Source organism: Caenorhabditis remanei, chromosome X, assembly GCF_010183535.1.
Source record: "Caenorhabditis remanei strain PX506 chromosome X, whole genome shotgun sequence".
NCBI lineage: Eukaryota > Metazoa > Nematoda > Chromadorea > Rhabditida > Rhabditidae > Caenorhabditis > Caenorhabditis remanei.
Window position 1 is genome coordinate 3,589,229 of NC_071333.1, and position 19,002 is coordinate 3,608,230.

Here is a 19,002-nt window from a genome sequence, read left to right on the forward strand (position 1 = left end):
CGGAGTTTAAAAGTCTCATCAACATGCGGAGTTCGCAGATATTCTGTTAAACAGCGCGCGTCATTTTTTATCAATCATTCATTTACTTTGGATAATTAAGAAATTATTTTATTTTATTTTATGCCCAACTGCCTCCTCCTCCTCTGTCCGCCTTTTTTCCACGATTTGAACGTGGTGCATTATTGCGGCCACGTCCACGTCCACGTCCACGTCCACGTCCACGTCCACGTCCACGTCCACGTCCACGTCCACGTCCACTTTCAGTTTCTGGTGAGTGTGTTGGTGAAACGGCTGTGACGGGATTCCGAGTGGTGGGAACTACTACTGAAAGTGAGAACACTTGATATGTTGGAGTTCAACTTAAATACTGACCTGCATTTTTTGGTGTTTTAGTGAGTCCATTCCCAAATCCTCGTCCACGTCCATGCTCACGGCCACGTCCACGCCCACGCACTGGTTGTGCTGATGACCCACGACTGGAACGACTGCTGCTCAAGGATCTTCTACTGACAAAGGCATCATTTGAAGAGGGGGCTGGAAATTAATCAGATTTATAAAATGAAAAATGAACACACTTACCTCTGCGGTGTTGTCTACTAGCTCGTGACGAATGAATACGTGAGGAGCGTCTAGAAGTAGGAGCTATTGCGTCTGAAACACTTCTCGCGGCAGACATGATTTCATCATGAAGGTTATGGTGATCTTGGTCTTCTTCAACTTCTTCTTCTTGTCTACTCGAACGTGATTGACCTTGAAAACTTTGTTCCTCTCCATCCTCATCATCCATGACGTCGTGGTCCGAATCGTAGCCACCTTCGCCATCGTCCATCTCGTCGTCGTCGGAACTTGAGCCACCTTCCTCATCACCCATATCGTCGCCGTCGTCGTCGGGATCTGAGCCACCTTCTCCATCATCCATATCGTTTTCGTCGTCGTCGTCGTCGGGATCTGAGCCACCTTCATCATCATCCATGTCCTCATCGTCGTCATTATCGTGAGAGCAAGCAAGGTCTAAATCATAGTTATCCTCGTGGCTTTCGCTGCGTCTGTAATATTTCATCTCGTAAATGAGATGATTTAGCAACATCGAATTATCGTGAAATCTTCTAAACATATAATTAAACATATGTCCCTCGAGTCTGTGCTCTGGGTCTCCAAATCTGGATTTCAATTTCCTTTTCAAAACACCCCAAGTGGCCTCGATGGTTTGAGTGTGAACGCTTCTGTCGGTTGGATCCACGAAATAGTTTTATGATTGACGAATAGATGATGGTAGCCGGACTGCATTCTTCCAATCCCTCCATATGCTCTCCAGCCGTCTGACACAATAGTAGTCCCTAAAAACAACATGCTATGTTATTAAGTTTTCTTGATAGTGACTTACCTGGGAGCACATATTTATGAATGATGGGGAGAAGTGTTGCGCTGTCACGTTTTGGGACGCGGAACATGATAACCTGAAAGTTCTGTTTTGAATGTATGCTACAAAACTAAGCAATCACTTTCGAAGTGCCTCGTTCGATCATCCCAAATACCCACACCTGTCGTCTCGTAAGCATTTTGCCTCTGTTGTACTTGGCGCGGTACATGAGTGTCTCGTCAATTTCAACAATTTTATCTGCAAGGTTTTTTTAAATTAAAGTCTCTTATCAACGTGTTCAACGTACTTCGGCCTCCCAGTTTCATGTTCGGGTCACGACTTCCTTCTCTGTAAAACCATTGTTTCGTCATCTGACGAAACCATTCTTGTAGTTTTACTATCGTGTTTTTATCCATTTTCAAATCTCTCGAAGCGTCCAGTACCGGTTTTGAAGGATTTTCGAGCCAGTCAGCAGCAGCATATAATACTTGTTGAACCGACAAATGTAATCCTTCAAAGAAAGATCCAGCTCTTAATTTGATAATTTTAAACAATTAATTTTTCTGTTTCAACTTACTTGACTGTTAATTTTTTTGTTGATTGATCTTTCTTGCATCCGGCGCAGCGCCAAACGTAGAAATCGGATTTCAAAGCTGTGTCTCTGACGAGGGACATTGGAGTGGGACAATAGCCACATGTGCGAGTATTTTCGATTAATCCGTATCTGTAATATTAGAAAACACTTGAGAAGAAAAAATAAACTTGCATACTTAGCTAGGAACTCCATTCCCTTAGTCGAAGAATCGTCGATTTGTCCGATATGGTGGTGCAAGTTATGAGAGTTTAAACTTTCCAAGCTCAATAATCCATCCACTCCTTCCACATTTTGCTGTGGAACGATTTCAAACTTTTGACGTGGCTTCGTCGTCACGAAGCCAAAACAACAGAGTAATAGCAATATCCACTTCATAGAATCAAAAGTTAACGGTAACAAAAATGCTCATGCAATTCTATATATACCGCTAACTATCTTATCTTATCTCATTTGCGAAAATGGTATCTAATCAAATGCTTGAGCAGACCACACGTACGAAAAAAAAGCTATCGTATCTCACACAACAGATAAGATAGATAAGATAGTAAAACAACATTATCTTAAACAACATATTCGTAGTAAATCATAACATTTTTGGATATATTTCTCATTCTGAACACTGAGCATGAAGATCTTTACTGTTTTTACTCTGCTATTATTCGCTTCACGAGCAAGCGCATTTTATCCAATTGTTGCTGCTGTTAAAGCCGCAGTGACCAGTTTTTTGATAGATGTAAGTATTCAATGCACATTTTTATTCAATGTATTTTCATTAAAAAATGCTCATCGTAATGCAGTTTTCATTTAGGAGTTAACTCATTATATCAAGGAAAACGTCCACAGAGAAGCTATGATGAAAGATGTCGGAAACTTTATAGACACCCTTTTTGGTGAATTCGATAGTGCAACTGTTTCTATGGAAGAACAAGCAGAAGATGAAGGAGAAACAGAACAAGAAAATAATGAAGATGAAGAAGAAACAGAAGAAGATGAAGAAGATGAAGATGAAGAAGAAACAAAAGAAGAAAATGAATATGAAGGAGAAACAGAAGAAGGAGATGAAGACGAAGAAGAAACAGAAGATGAAGGAGAAACAGAAAAAGAAGAAGATGAAGAAAAAGATGAAGAAGAAGAAAGAATCAACAAAAAAGAAGAAAAAATGGGCGCCCGTCACGGAAGATGGCGGCGACACAGCACCCATTCGTCACCAGCTAGTAGACAACATCGCAGAGGTAATTCGTTCATTTTCCATTTTATAAATCCGATTAATTTCCAGCCCCCTCTTCAAATGATGCCCTTGTCAGTAGAAGATCCTTAAGCAGCAGTCGTTCCAGTCGTGGGTCATCAGCACAACCAGTGCGTGGGCGTGGACGTGGCCGTGGCCGCAATAATGCACCACGTTCAAATCGTGGAAAAAAGGCGGACAGAGGAGGAGGAGGCAGTTGGGCATAAAATAAAATAAAATAATTTCTTAATTATCCAAAGTAAATGAATGATTGATAAAAAATGACGCGCGCTGTTTAACAGAATATCTGCGAACTCCGCATGTTGATGGGACTTTTAAACTCCGATAGGACCTTTAAACTCCGATAGGACCTGTAAACTCCCATGGGACCTGTGAACTCCCATGGGACCTGTAAACTCCCATGGGACCTGTAAACTCCCATGGGACCTGTAAACTCTCATGGGACCTGTAAACTCCCATGGGACCTGTAAACTAGGATAGAGCCGAAAATTCTTTAAAAAAATCTAAAAGTTTTTTCGATTAAATTTTAACGGGAACCAATAAAAAACGTTATTTTGAGCACTTTTTGTGTTCAGACCATATTTTTAGCGCCTCATTTTCACCGAGAAAAAATGCCATATTTATGAAATTTTCGGAATATTTTCAAACTTTTGTTTATATCCCAAAAAAACATTATTTGTTTAGGTGAGATCTTTTCAGATTCGGAATCTACATAAAATTTGGAGTAATATAGGCAGTGTCCGGTTAAAAATCTCGGGGTACGTATACTCATGAAGCAAAAATCGTTTGAGATTTTGTCAGAAAACCACACCATATGTGATCTATTCATTCCCAAAATTTCAGCTCATTCGGTTTGATCCGCAGCTTTTTTGAAAATCGCTATGTCAATTTTTAGTGTTCCAACCGGAACAAATTCCATCAACTTTGAGAGGCGGGGATCAAACCGAATAAGCTGAAATTTTGGGAATGAAAAGATCACATATGGTGTAGTATTCTGACAAAATCTCAAACGATTTGGCGACATTGAATTTTTGCTTCATGAGTAGGGATACGTTGAAATTTTTCAAAAAATCGCATATTTTGCTCTGTAGCAAAAATACGTACCCCGAGATTTTTAACCGGACACTGCCTATATTACTCCAAATTTTATGTAGATTCCGAATCTGAAAAGAAAAAACTTTTAGATTTTTTAAAAGAATTTTCACCCCTCATTTTTTCTCGGTGAAAATGAGGTGCTAAAAATATGGTATAAACACAAAAAGTGCTTAAACTAACGTTTTTTATTCGTTCCCGTTAAAATTTAATCGAAAAAACTTTCAGATTTTTTTTTTAGAATTTTCACTTCCCTTAGGGGCTATTTTAGACGGTAGGGGGCGGAGCCAAATGAAATATGGACCAATGTGTTATTAGTTGTCTAGGTACCACCTATGCATAATACCAACTCAAAAAAACCGGTTTGACTTTTTTCTGTACATCGCCATGCTCGAGTTTCACAGAGAGTGTGTCCTAAGTCTTACTGATGAAATAGAATAGAATACTCGTGGGTGTGGCTCCGCGTGCCTTTTCCTCCTTGTCCCTCTCACTCATGTGACCACCCGCAAGATGGAAGAGCCACAAGAGTGACGGAGACTCGGGCGATAGAATAAGAAAGGGACCAACGACCAAGAGGCCGAATACCCTTTCACACTATACTTATCCGGCTGAGGTTTACTTCAGTAGACGCGGGTTTGAATCCTCCCGGGTTAGAAATCAATAAAATTATGATTGATGCCGATCCACAATCCGTCGTCCGAAAAATCATTGAGGATGCAGTCAATAAGAATGGTCACCTGCCAAGCAATTCCAAATGTTTGACTGCAGGAAACATCAATGTATGGTTAAAAAAAAAAGAAAACTCTGCCTAAATAGAAGCGTTTTTTCTATAGAGAGACTGATTATAAAAACTATTTCACGAGTTTGAAATGCATTCCTAAATTTAATAGCGTCATAGCGCATACATAGAAACCAACTGATTCGGCAAAAAGTGAATCACATTTTCCCAAAGAAAGGAATTCGTGAATTGCTTTTCATAATTTAGATTAACTTTCCGAGATTGACTGTTTTCTTAGAAGTGCCCTTCCAATTAATACGGACTTGAATATGTTGTGAAAAAACCCGAGCGCATATGATTTACTCATTTATAACTTTTCAGTCGTTTCGTTTTTCTGAGCGAAGCGTTGCCATCATGAACGAGGTCTTCGAACAGCTTCTGGACAAGAAATGTGGACCATACGTGACAGAAGACGACTTGAAGTATTTTGTTGATCAGTTAAAAGAAACGAGACACCAGGTGAGCAAATAAATTCTGTTTTAACGAAAATTATGGAAGTTTTGGCTCTTTAACGAGGGTTTTAAGAATTAACGGGGGTTTTAAAAATAGACGGGGGTTTTAAGAATAGACGGGGGTTTTAAGAATAGACGGGGGTTTTCAGAATAAACGGGGGTTTTGAGAATAAACGGGGGTTTTCGACAAGTTCTATTTACTTATACTAAAAAATCACAAAAAATGGTCAGAAATGACTACAGTCCCTCCTCTTTCATAGGATTTTCCAATTTTTTGGTTTTTTTGTTTTTTCTGCATTTTCTCATTTATTTATCTATTTTGTACGTCGCATTGTTTTTTGATCAGAGAAGTTTAATAATTGTCCTCCTTCTTCTTTTGCTCTACATTTGAAATCGACGAAACGGGGCGAAATATAATCGGGATCATATGGTCGTCCAACTGTTTGGGTTTTTGGATTGCTGGAAAGGAAGATTAATAAGGTAGATTCAATTCATGAAATACATTATAGTCCGTTATAATACGAAGAAGGTCGGCTATGATACCTTTCTTTTCGTCAATAATCGGAACATAGCTTTGGACTAGAGCTCTCCCTAGTGACTCGACTTCTTCTGGGTAACGGACTATACTGTATTTCATTATAACGGACTATACTGTATTTCATGAATTGAACGTGAGCGTTCCAGCTTCTCCAGAAGAAATTTTAGACTAACTTCCGAAACCCAAGAGTACAACAACTCTTCGATAACACACATAACACCAACAACTATAGTAATCAACAAGCACGAAACACGCTAAGATATCCAACTAACACTGAATACTCTAAACAACCTGAACATTCGGCATACAGAGGAAACTCTCAAGATGCCCGTAATGCGCAGAATCCAGAAACCAATCTGGAACGTTCGAGAAGTCATAACAATGAGTCCGTCTCAAATCAACAACGGTTTCTTCAAAATTCTCCACGCTTCACTAGTGAGTCCAACCACCAATTAGACTCATTTCTGACCATTTTTTGTGATTTTTTAGTATAAGTAAATATAACTTGTCGAAAACCCCCGTTTATTCTGAAAACCCCCGTTTATTCTGAAAACCCCCGTCTATTCTTAAAACCCCCGTCTATTTTTAAAACCCCCGTTAATTCTTAAAACCCCCGTTAAATCATAAAGAGCCAAAGTTTTTTAAATGTTAAAATTTCAGGTGCAGAAGTGGTTCGAACGTAAAAGAGAAAAAACAAAAACCAACAAAAATAAGGTTAGTGGAACAGTGAAGAGTTCATTCAAACTTGGAAATTTCAGAATCTGCATTCCTCTTCAAAGCAACCATTGATTCTTGGATCAACCAAAATGGCTTCAATGGCAACAACAATAATTGCACACCAATCAATCTCTGTTTCTTCAAGCCAAATTGTATCTCCACCGCTGTGGACACCACCACCGCTAATGCTCACTGGACCATCAATCCCAGATGCATCAAACCTCCTGTCACTGACTCCGACTTCCGCAACTGTGCCAAGCTCTCTACCGCTGTCCTTGAACGTTGTTGCTGCACCGAATAATCTTTCAGTGGTCCCGAACGCCGAAACTGCATCTGATGCACTGCCTCTGATCCCGCTGGCCGACATTGCTATCTTGGACGTTCCAATTCCACCAAAGCAATGCGCAATGACCGAAGAACAAATCAATCCAGACGAGGAGTTCCCGTTTTGTTTCGTCAAAAAGTTTGCTGCCAACAATTATATTTGCAATGCATGCCGTTTTCACGTTCTTCAGAAGAGCTTCTGTGAACCTCTTACTTGGGAAGCAAAGATTGAACAACTAATGCGTCCTGTTTTTAGGAATTTAAAATCATAATTTTATTGATTTCTTACCCGGGAGGATTCAAACCCGCGTCTACTGAAGTAAACCTCAGCCCGGATAAGTATAGACTATTACAGCGCCATGCTCGATCAGTCTAACCGGAACCGACACAGATAAGAATGGTGGGGGAAGTTAATTTCACAAAAAATACCCAGTTTTTAAAAATTTCAATCATAATTTTATTGATTTTTAAATAAAAAATGTCCTTTTTTTAGGAATTTCAAATCATAATTTTATTGATTTCTAGATAAAAAATGTCCTTTTTTAAGGTATTTCAAATCATAATTTTATTGATTTCTAACCCGGGAGGATTCAAACCCGCGTCTACTGAAGTAAACCTCAGCCCGGATAAGTATAGACTATTACAGCGCCATGCTCGATCAGTCTAACCGGAACCGACACAGATAAGAATGGTTGGGGAAGTTAATTTCACAAAAAATACCCAGTTTTTAGAAATTTCAATCATGATTTTATTGATTTTTAAATAAAAAATGTCCTTTTTTAAGGAATTTCAAATCATAATTTTATTGATTTTTAAATAAAAAATGTCCTTTTTTAAGGAATTTCAAATCATAATTTTATTGATTTTTAAATAAAAAATGTCCTTTTTTTAGGAATTTCAAATCATAATTTTATTGATTTCTAACCCGGGAGGATTCAAACCCGCGTCTACTGAAGTAAACCTCAGCCCGGATAAGTATAGACTATTACAGCGCCATGCTCGATCAGTCTAACCGGAACCGACACAGATAAGAATGGTTGGGGAAGTTAATTTCACAAAAAATACCCAGTTTTTAGAAATTTCAATCATGATTTTATTGATTTTTAAATAAAAAATGTCCTTTTTTAAGGAATTTCAAATCATAATTTTATTGATTTTTAAATAAAAAATGTCCTTTTTTAAGGAATTTCAAATCATAATTTTATTGATTTTTAAATTAAAAATGTCCTTTTTTAAGAAATTTCAAATCATAATTTTATTGATTTTTAAATAAAAAATGTCCTTTTTTAAGGAATTTCAAATCATAATTTTATTGATATTTAAATAAAAAATGTCCTTTTTTTAGGAATTTCAAATCATAATTTTATTGATTTCTAACCCGGGAGGATTCAAACCCGCGTCTACTGAAGTAAACCTCAGCCCGGATAAGTATAGACTATTACAGCGCCATGCTCGATCAGTCTAACCGGAACCGACACAGATAAGAATGGTTGGGGAAGTTAATTTCACAAAAAATACCCAGTTTTTAAAGATTTCAATCATAATTTTATTGATTTTTAAATAAAAAATGTCCTTTTTTTAGGAATTTCAAATCATAATTTTATTGATTTCTAGATAAAAAATGTCCTTTTTTAAGGTATTTCAAATCATAATTTTATTGATTTCTAACCCGGGAGGATTCAAACCCGCGTCTACTGAAGTAAACCTCAGCCCGGATAAGTATAGACTATTACAGCGCCATGCTCGATCAGTCTAACCGGAACCGACACAGATAAGAATGGTTGGGGAAGTTAATTTCACAAAAAATACCCAGTTTTTAGAAATTTCAATCATGATTTTATTGATTTTTAAATAAAAAATGTCCTTTTTTAAGGAATTTCAAATCATAATTTTATTGATTTTTAAATTAAAAATGTCCTTTTTTAAGGAATTTCAAATCATAATTTTATTGATTTTTAAATAAAGAACGTCCTTTTTTTAGGAATTTCAAATCATAATTTTATTGATTTTTAAATAAAAAATGTCCTTTTTTTAGGAATTTCAATCATGATTTTATTGATTTCTAACCCGGGAGGATTCAAACCCGCGTCTACTGAAGTAAACCTCAGCCCGGATAAGTATAGACTATTACAGCGCCATGCTCGATCAGTCTAACCGGAACCGACACAGATAAGAATGGTTGGGGAAGTTAATTTCACAAAAAATACCCTGTTTTTAGAAATTTCAATCATGATTTTATTGATTTTTAAATAAAAAATGTCCTTTTTTAAGGAATTTCAATCATGATTTTATTGATTTTTAAATAAAAAATGTCCTTTTTTAAGGAATTTCAAATCATAATTTTATTGATTTCTAACCCGGGAGGATTCAAACCCGCGTCTACTGAAGTAAACCTCAGCCCGGATAAGTATAGACTATTACAGCGCCATGCTCGATCAGTCTAACCGGAACCGACACAGATAAGAATGGTTGGGGAAGTTAATTTCACAAAAAATACCCTGTTTTTAGAAATTTCAATCATGATTTTATTGATTTTTAAATAAAAAATGTCCTTTTTTAAGGAATTTCAAATCATAATTTTATTGATTTCTAACCCGGGAGGATTCAAACCCGCGTCTACTGAAGTAAACCTCAGCCCGGATAAGTATAGACTATTACAGCGCCATGCTCGATCAGTCTAACCGGAACCGACACAGATAAGAATGGTTGGGGAAGTTAATTTCACAAAAAATACCCAGTTTTTAAAAATTTCAATCATAATTTTATTGATTTTTAAATAAAAAATGTCCTTTTTTAAGGAATTTCAAATCATAATTTTATTGATTTTTAAATAAAAAATGTCCTTTTTTTAGGAATTTCAAATCATAGTTTTATTGATTTCTAGATAAAAAATGTCCTTTTTTTTAGAAATTTCAAATCATAATTTTATTGATTTCTAACCCGGGAGGATTCAAACCCGCGTCTACTGAAGTAAACCTCAGCCCGGATAAGTATAGACTATTACAGCGCCATGCTCGATCAGTCTAACCGGAACCGACACAGATAAGAATGGTTGGGGAAGTTAATTTCACAAAAAAATACCCAGTTTTTAGAAATTTCAATCATGATTTTATTGATTTTTAAATAAAAAATGTCCTTTTTTAAGGAATTTCAAATCATAATTTTATTGATTTTTAAATTAAAAATGTCCTTTTTTAAGGAATTTCAAATCATAATTTTATTGATTTCTAGATAAAAAATGTCCTTTTTTTTAGAAATTTCAAATCATAATTTTATTGATTTTTAAATAAAAAACGTCCTTTTTTAGGAATTTCAAATCATAATTTTATTGATTTCTAACCCGGGAGGATTCAAACCCGCGTCTACTGAAGTAAACCTCAGCCCGGATAAGTATAGACTATTACAGCGCCATGCTCGATCAGTCTAACCGGAACCGACACAGATAAGAATGGTTGGGGAAGTTAATTTCACAAAAAATACCCTGTTTTTAGAAATTTCAATCATGATTTTATTGATTTTTAAATAAAAAATGTCCTTTTTTAAGGAATTTCAATCATGATTTTATTGATTTTTAAATAAAAAATGTCCTTTTTTAAGGAATTTCAAATCATAATTTTATTGATTTCTAACCCGGGAGGATTCAAACCCGCGTCTACTGAAGTAAACCTCAGCCCGGATAAGTATAGACTATTACAGCGCCATGCTCGATCAGTCTAACCGGAACCGACACAGATAAGAATGGTTGGGGAAGTTAATTTCACAAAAAAATACCCAGTTTTTAGAAATTTCAATCATAATTTTATTGATTTCTAAATAAAAAATGGCCTTTTTTAAGGAATTTCAAATCATAATTTTATTGATTTCTAGATAAAAAATGTCCTTTTTTTTTAGGAATTTCAAATCATAATTTTATTGATTTCTAACCCGGGAGGATTCAAACCCGCGTCTACTGAAGTAAACCTCAGCCCGGATAAGTATAGACTATTACAGCGCCATGCTCGATCAGTCTAACCGGAACCGACACAGATAAGAATGGTTGGGGAAGTTAATTTCACAAAAAATACCCAGTTTTTAAAAATTTCAATCATGATTTTATTGATTTTTAAATAAAAAATGTCCTTTTTTAGGAATTTCAAATCATAATTTTATTGATTTCTAACCCGGGAGGATTCAAACCCGCGTCTACTGAAGTAAACTTCAGCCCGGATAAGTATAGACTATTACAGCGCCATGCTCGATCAGTCTAACCGGAACCGACACAGATAAGAATGGTTGGGGAAGTTAATTTCACAAAAAATACCCAGTTTTTAAAAATTTCAATCATGATTTTATTGATTTTTAAATAAAAAATGTCCTTTTTTAGGAATTTCAAATCATAATTTTATTGATTTCTAACCCGGGAGGATTCAAACCCGCGTCTACTGAAGTAAACTTCAGCCCGGATAAGTATAGACTATTACAGCGCCATGCTCGATCAGTCTAACCGGAACCGACACAGATAAGAATGGTTGGGGAAGTCAATAGTATACAGAGTGTCCTAATTTTGAAAACTTCACCTGTTTTTCCTTTGCGAGGTCGGCATCTCTCTCCATCGGTGCATTCGTCGACCCGTCGTAATCATTGCAGGCTTCCACTCATCCAATTGTAGTCTCGCAGGCCGTGTTCATTGCAGCTTCTAGGAGATGCTGGGACGAGGTGCTGAAAGAAAGTTTAATTTAAAGTAAATGTTATAAAGTGTTGCGGGGAACTATAAGCAATCGAATAAAACGTGGAGAAATTAAATAGACCTCACTGCAGGCCGCATTGAGGGGAGAATGACTAGCAGATGTGTGCGGGCGTGAGGGCGTGGCCTATTGGGTGCGTCCGGTATGATTTCCCAAGAAGATAAGGTGGCAGACTGTATTATGTGAAGAAAAACGTACCAAACAATATACCGAGAGAGACAATGTGTAAATTAGTTGACATGTTTACATCTGATAAGAAATCTGCTATTTACCTGAACTACCGCAGTAGGAATCAATAATAGGGGTCAGGAAAAAGTAATTTTTCGAAGAAATGAGACAGTAATCAAACAATTCTGGAGGTCGTGGTCGGTTTGCCGTCGTCTATTCGATTTCCCAGAAAGATAGTGACAGGTGGGAATGTGTGTGGACGAGAACAACACTAAGAGCACTGGCCGACATTTTGTTTTTATTGATCTCTGCGTTTGCACCTTGTTGGCTTATGAATGTGAAGATCAAAAATCCGTTTGAATGAATTCCCAAGAACAGTGGGAAAATGAAGAAATGTCAGTATTTTCGAAAGTTTTTTCGTGTTCTGCTCAAAAAGTTCACATCAAACTACTGATGTGTGACTTTATGAAGCTGAGGAATTTTGGGAATCACGGGTGCACTGTCATGAGAAGAGAGCACCCTCTTATCTTTGCATACTCTCTCGCGCCCAATAAACTCTATTTGCATAACGCATCGTCTCAAAACGAGGGGTGTTTGATCGTTTCAACGCAGATGGTTACTTGAATATGCATGAAAAAGGGGAAAAAGACATACTTGCAAAATATCGGCCCGGCCCGGCCCGGCCCGGCCCGGCCCGGTCGGCCCGGAGTCAAAAAATGAGCACAATTTTTCACAACATTTTTCGAAATGTTTTAAAATTTTCATCAAAAATAGTCAAAAATCCTATGTACACTTGAGTTTTATCGATATGTAAAAACATAGTCGAAAATTCGACTTTTTAGCGAAAAAAAACAAAAAATTTTCAAAAAAATTCAAATTTTCAAATTTTTGTACTGTGACCCGGGCCGACCGGGCCGGGCCGGTGAAAATTCTCAAATCGGCCCGGCCCGTTGCAAGTATAGAAAAAGACGTGCCAAGATGAATGAAAACTCTTCCTGGAAGCGAATGCTTAATAAAATATTATGTAGAACTCTAACTTGAAATTCTGGAGAAAAAAACACGAACATATTAGTTTTTTAAATAAAAAACTATTTATTTTATTAAAATTTTATAACAAGTAAAGCCAAAATTCAAAAAATTTCAATTTCATATTAGATCTCCCATTCGTACGGATTATTCGAGCACTGATTCTTGAATACCGTCCAGAAGAGGTTGGCAACTTGAGTCGTCTAGTCAGTGAATACGATTGTTGAGGTGACTTCTCCCAAACTGATGATTCGATTGGACCAGACTTCAACTCGATTTCCATTGAAGAGCTCGTAGAGTTGCTGCATTCCAGTCTGGCTGGTTGCTCCTTCTGAAATAAAAATGGTCATTGGGAGGATATCCGGATATTGATACAAACCTTCCAGGTTTCTTTCCAGCCTTCCAGTATCTTGATAGATGATAGAATTCATGAACTCGGAGAGAATATGACTCAGCATTTGTTCAGCGTCCGCCGAATTGAAGTTTCAACTTTTCCGACCATACACTTTTCCATTTATGTTCTTGACTTGCCAGGTTTCCGGAATGGTTTGGAGATTCTGAAAATCAAAATTGTTATGAGATCCCCTGGAGCTATGCCTACACCTACATTATACTGATTTTCCAATGTCACATCATAATTCTTTCGAGAATACGTTGGATGAGGACCGCGGAAGAAGACATTAGTTGAGTTTCGAACTTTTCCTACCATAAACTTCTCTATGCATGTACTTGACCTGCCAGGTTTCCGAAATAGTTTGCGGATTCTGAAACCACAGGTTTTTTTATTCGTTTTCAAATTTTTTGAGCCCGATACCGGAACCCACTAGGATAATCCATTGAACTATCATCTTCTCTAACAGTAAATTAACATGTTTGAAAAAACTAACATTTCATGGGCGGCGACTTTCCATACCGAGGTGTGTACTTTCTTGATAGATTAGGAAACTATTGAAAGATGTTCGATGCATGCTTCCTTCTTGATTGTAAACACGCGATGGACCACCTATCGAACCAACACTGTCATTGAGCTTGTCACGATTTCTTTTGATATTCGCCAGAATTGGTGTTTCCAAACCACGGCCATCAGTGGAAACCGCAACTCCAAAACAGCAACAAATTAGACATCAATAAAAATCAGACAAGGGGAATTAGCTCGATCCTACATATCAGTTGAGGATCTTTCAGTCGAATAAAATTCCTTCTTGTCGTTGCCTACTTATAGTGTTTCTAAGCTCCGCCTTCTCGCTTTTTTGTATGATTTTTTGATCGTTGTGATGATTTATGACCATTTTATTTTTTCCCGATTTCCCATCCCCATAAAACAAATTATCACCTCACTCCGATCGGCCCCCGAATAGGTAGAGAACACCTTCTCCTCTCTGCATACACTCTCGCACCCAGAAACTCTTTTCCTTTCTTTCTTTTCTTTTTTGTATCGTCTTAACACGAGAAGGGACATAGAGTCTCAACACTGATGGTTGCTTGGAGAATACAAAAGAGGAATTTCAGGCACATAATGGAAAATTTGAAGTCGAAACCAAATCATATTGGCGTCACACATCTTCCCTCTGGAAACGAATACTCAATTCAGTATTCTGTAAAACTCAAACATGGCGTTCTGAAAGGAACAAACTTGAACACAGTAGTTTTTGAGATTGAAAAGCACCACTTTTGGGGTAGTATGTCTACAGTTTTTCCAGGAGCAGTGTGTGACTCTAAAAAGTGGTGCGCGCTCTTCCCAGGAGTCAATACGCAGAGTACGCAGGATGCGTTCCCACTTGAGGTAAGCCCTAGACAATCTCTCATCTCATTCTGCCTCCCAGACTGCCTACTGTATGGCTGGTCCCCTTCTGATTCTTTTTGAATGCTATATTCCCTTTGTTACCGCTGTCGCAATATCGTATATTTGACACATTTCTACTTATTATTACACTTTTTTTTTGGTTGTAATATTGTGGACTACAAATCATGTAACCCCTTCTGATTATGACACCTGGAACGGATAAGAAGGTGTTTTTCAAAGACACTCTACAATTCCTCCCCATGCCGCCGCTTAGTCGAATGCCAAAGCGTTTGGTTTTTAAGAAATGACGAAAGGAACATTTCCATACTTGAAGAGGCGGCCGCCTATTCTGTTCCAGACATGATGCCGGTAAGTGGATAAGTAATGGAAGTTAAGAATAAAAATCATTGCTTTCAGCATCCCAAGATCGGAGTCAATAGTTTCTTGGAGTTCCTCGAGAACCGAGTTTGCTTTGGAATGGATAACAGGAAACGAGTAACCAATCAATGGCTAAAATTCGACAATAAAAGGATATGAGTTCAGCAAGATTGTTGTACCAAAGGACAGTGTTCTAATTCTTGACGGATGGCCGGGATGGAAGAAAATGATAGACGCGAACACCGTAAATAGCAAGAACCTCGAATTTGTTGTACTACCTGATGATACCACAAGCAAGCTTCAACCATTGGATTTATGCTTCAACAGGCAGCTCAAGAACTTCATTCGAAAACTGGAGACGCAGATTCGATACATCCACCCAAACATAATAATTGCCCGAAGAGAACAGCAGCTGCAAATTGTTCAGTTTATACTGAATCAATTTAAAGTTCCGCGCTACAAGGGTCTGATGATCAGTATTGCATGAACGTGAGAGCAACTGGTGGAAAGTTATGTGCTAATTGCCGTCAATTTTCATACTGCAAGTGTTCCTATCCCACATTTGGAATATTAAGTTGCGCATCGTGTGCATTGGAACACTTGCATCCTTGAATTAACGAAACTCTTTAACAAGCCGTCATTTTATTTACATTGTACTAAATAAAACGATTTAAATATATCATAGTTCATCACAAATAACTAATTACAAACCTTTAAAACGTAAGTTCTCACACAAAATGAAAGAGACTATGAGAAAAAATTTGAAACTTGGAGAACTAGTTTTAAAACATATTTTTGTTTAAAAACAAATGGGACAATTAAAACAATTTTTTGAAGGTAATCCAGGTTTCCAAGCAACAGGAAACAGTTTTGTGTTGTTTTAAGAAAACTTTTTTTTTTTCATTTCTAGCCGAAATTTCATGTGGTTCCCCCTTATGAAAAATCGGAAAAAAAAATTTCTTGCCCAAAACAACATTTTTTAACCGAAAACACGTTTAAAAGCATGTTCTTTTAGTTTCAACTCTTTTCTCACAGTTTTGAAGAAGTTGTGAGTGTTTGAAATTTCAACATAGTGAAAATTAAAGATCTTTGAAGACATTTGGTGAGAAGGAAAGTTGACAGGACGGGGCGATAATATTTAAATAGAAAACTGCACAGAATGAAAATACATATTCCTGACTATTTTCCAAAAAATAAGTGTCCTGTTAGACATCTGATCTTTTATCTTACAGGCCCTTTTTGTATATTGAAAAAAAGCATTCAAATCGAAATTTCTCTCGTAAATGGGGGGTACCTCCCTAATTTTTTTGCACAACAATAATGTACATATTTTGCATTTTTTACCCTTAACAGGAAAAAAAATAAACAATCCCGTTAAATTTTTTTAGAGTGGTTTGAAATTTTCGAAAGTTTGTCAAATCCGTCATGTTAAGGTGTTGAGGGCATCTCTCCATTCTCCTTCAGCGCCAGAGTTTCCAAAATTTAAACCAAGTATCAAAAATCTAACGATAAAAATTTTCTTTCATAATGGAACTTTCTGCGGACAATGCAAATACGATCTGCAATTTGAGAATTTCTAGAACACGACGGATGTGACGAACAAGGGGAAGAGACGAAGCATGGAGACGTGTCTCCCCAGTGAGCTTAAAACCAAAGTAGGATTATGAAAGCACTGTGGTTGTAATTTGGAGTTAATAGTGAGAAAAAATAAAATAATATTGAAAAATGAAACAACACAAAAAAGTCTTACAAGGGAAGTCTTTGGAGACGCCGCTTCAAACGATCTATAAATTTGGTCATAGGTATTTTCGACTACGTGGAGTTTATTTCTGCAGTGAAAATCTGCTAAATGTCTCTACGAGCCAAGTTATGAACTCTCAAACTTTTCGAATGATTGAGCTTTTTCACATGAAATTACAAATCGGCCGCGGTTCCATTTCTGTTACACAGCGGTTAACCTGTGATCGTACGTTCAATAAAAGATAACTTGCTTATACTATTTGCGAATTTAGAATCCCATGTGAAAAAGCTCAACCATTCGAAAAGTTTAAGAGCTCTGGAGGCACCTCTGACACTTATGGACATTCGTGACTACAAAAGCATTTTTTTAGGTAATCGAAAAGAACTACAATTCTTGAAAATTTGTTGATTTTTTTTTTTTAATCATTTCATTTATTTATTTATTTCACTATTAATTCCATATTACAGTATTTTTTTTTCTTCCAGTCTTCGTCCCCACAATGGAGGCACACTCTCGCGTCACAGGGAGTACCGTCTCCAGGCTGCGTCTCTTCCGTTCGTTCTTCACATCCGTCGTGTTAAGGTGGTGAAAGAATCTCTGTATCCTCCTCCAGCGCCAGAGAAACTTTTCCATCCATGAGGAATCGAACTTTGGTCACTCGGCACGACAGGTCGCTGCTTTACCGGCTAGGCCACGGAGGCCACGAAGGAGAGAGAGCTTGAGGGCGTATATGAATGGCAGCAAAATCGGTGGAGGCGCGTCCTCGCCGGCCTGTGGTTCCGAGGGTTGTGGGTTCGACCCCCACCCACACCAAAACTTTTTTTTGTTTTTTTTTCTAAGGTTTCGAGGGTTGTGGGTTCGACCCCCACTCACACCAAAACTTTTTTTGTTTTGTTTTCTATGGTTCCGAGGGTTGTGGATTCGATCCCCACCCACACCAAAACTTTTTTTGTTTTTTTTTCTCTGGTTCCGAGGGTTGTGGGTTCGATCCCCACCTATACCAAAACTTTTTTTGTTTTTTTTTTCTATGGTTCCGAGGGTTGTGGGTTCGACCCCCACTCACACCAAAACTTCTTTTTTTTTCCATAATTTTGTGGGTTTGAAAACTCACACCTTCATGGTTTAAAAAAAAGTTTTTTTTTGGAGGCCTTCAGTTTTTGGAGAAATTCAAACATTTTCGAAATAATTATTTTAGTTTAAATTTTAGTTTTTTGTAGCTGAAGACATTATGTATTTATTACATGTATTTCCTATTTGCTCTCCATGCTGCATTGTGGACAAAAAAATTAATGAAAAAATTTTTTTTTGCAGAATCTATCAAGTGAGCCAATAAACTCGCAAGTTGTGGGGGAACAGTCGGAGTACATTCCATGTCAGGGCCATGTGTGGTACGTAGTGCGATTTTCAGTTTTAAATATATTCTCTGAGAAAAATGTAAAAATAAAAAATCCAATCTGGCCACAAAGTCTTTACGCGGTCATAATGGCTAGTATAAAACTAAAAATGAACATTTTCATCATTGTCTTCGTTCTATATTTGACTGTTAATGCCTTTATCATCACCTTATCTTCAATTTTAACCCTTTACTTTCTTCTCCCAGCTGGAACTCAGGGAATATAATATTTTGTTTGTTCGCCATTTATTTGTTAATTATTTGTTATTCCCGTCTCTTCCCTTAACCGTTCTTCCTCAATTTCCATCACTGACCCTTCACCTACTCTGTTCTCTCACCCCTATTTGCGCTTTGGGAATAATTTTTCGGGCGCTCTCTCTCTCTCTCTCTCTCTCTCTCTACAGATTTATTGTGGTGCGCGCTCTCTACCTGTGTGACGGTAAGCGCGCTCTACGGAATGACAGATGGGCTGCGCAAGCACTTCTCAACCTGCGTGGCTGCGTTCTTGGTCTTCGATAGGCGGATGAGTAAGTAGTATTCAGTCATCCCACCCTCTCTCATTGATATGGTCGTTTTTTCCTCTTCTCTTGTTTTCCTTTCCCCCGTTGTTCTTCTCTAATTTCTCGTCTCATCTTTTTTCTCTTAATAACTACCCTCTTAACTGTTCTTTTATTTCAGAGTACTGTC

General features: G+C 37.3%; 4 protein-coding genes across 4 annotated transcripts; 2 read left to right on the forward strand and 2 right to left on the reverse strand.

The window, feature by feature from the left end:
• Positions 1-1,179: 1,179 nt before the first annotated feature.
• Positions 1,180-2,330, reverse strand: GCK72_022678 (uncharacterized protein; the record flags this gene model as incomplete). The annotated part of the gene is made up of 6 exons (XM_003105323.2): positions 1,180-1,337; positions 1,385-1,457; positions 1,503-1,618; positions 1,668-1,891; positions 1,938-2,084; positions 2,131-2,330. The coding sequence occupies 6 exons, from the start codon at positions 2,328-2,330 to the stop codon at positions 1,180-1,182; spliced, it is 918 nt and encodes a 305-aa protein (XP_003105371.2).
• A 250-nt stretch (positions 2,331-2,580) lies between these two features.
• GCK72_022679 (uncharacterized protein) lies at positions 2,581-3,407 on the forward strand (the record flags this gene model as incomplete). The annotated part of the gene is made up of 3 exons (XM_003105380.1): positions 2,581-2,688; positions 2,764-3,187; positions 3,232-3,407. The coding sequence occupies 3 exons, from the start codon at positions 2,581-2,583 to the stop codon at positions 3,405-3,407; spliced, it is 708 nt and encodes a 235-aa protein (XP_003105428.1).
• Positions 3,408-5,425: 2,018 nt separating this feature from the next.
• On the forward strand, positions 5,426-7,374 carry GCK72_022680 (uncharacterized protein; the record flags this gene model as incomplete). The annotated part of the gene is made up of 3 exons (XM_053734985.1): positions 5,426-5,530; positions 6,722-6,775; positions 6,820-7,374. The coding sequence occupies 3 exons, from the start codon at positions 5,426-5,428 to the stop codon at positions 7,372-7,374; spliced, it is 714 nt and encodes a 237-aa protein (XP_053578551.1).
• A 5,849-nt stretch (positions 7,375-13,223) lies between these two features.
• On the reverse strand, positions 13,224-13,478 carry GCK72_022681 (uncharacterized protein; the record flags this gene model as incomplete). The annotated part of the gene is made up of 2 exons (XM_053734986.1): positions 13,224-13,351; positions 13,400-13,478. 2 exons carry the CDS (start codon positions 13,476-13,478, stop codon positions 13,224-13,226), a joined length of 207 nt encoding a protein of 68 aa, XP_053578552.1.
• Positions 13,479-19,002: the final 5,524 nt, after the last annotated feature.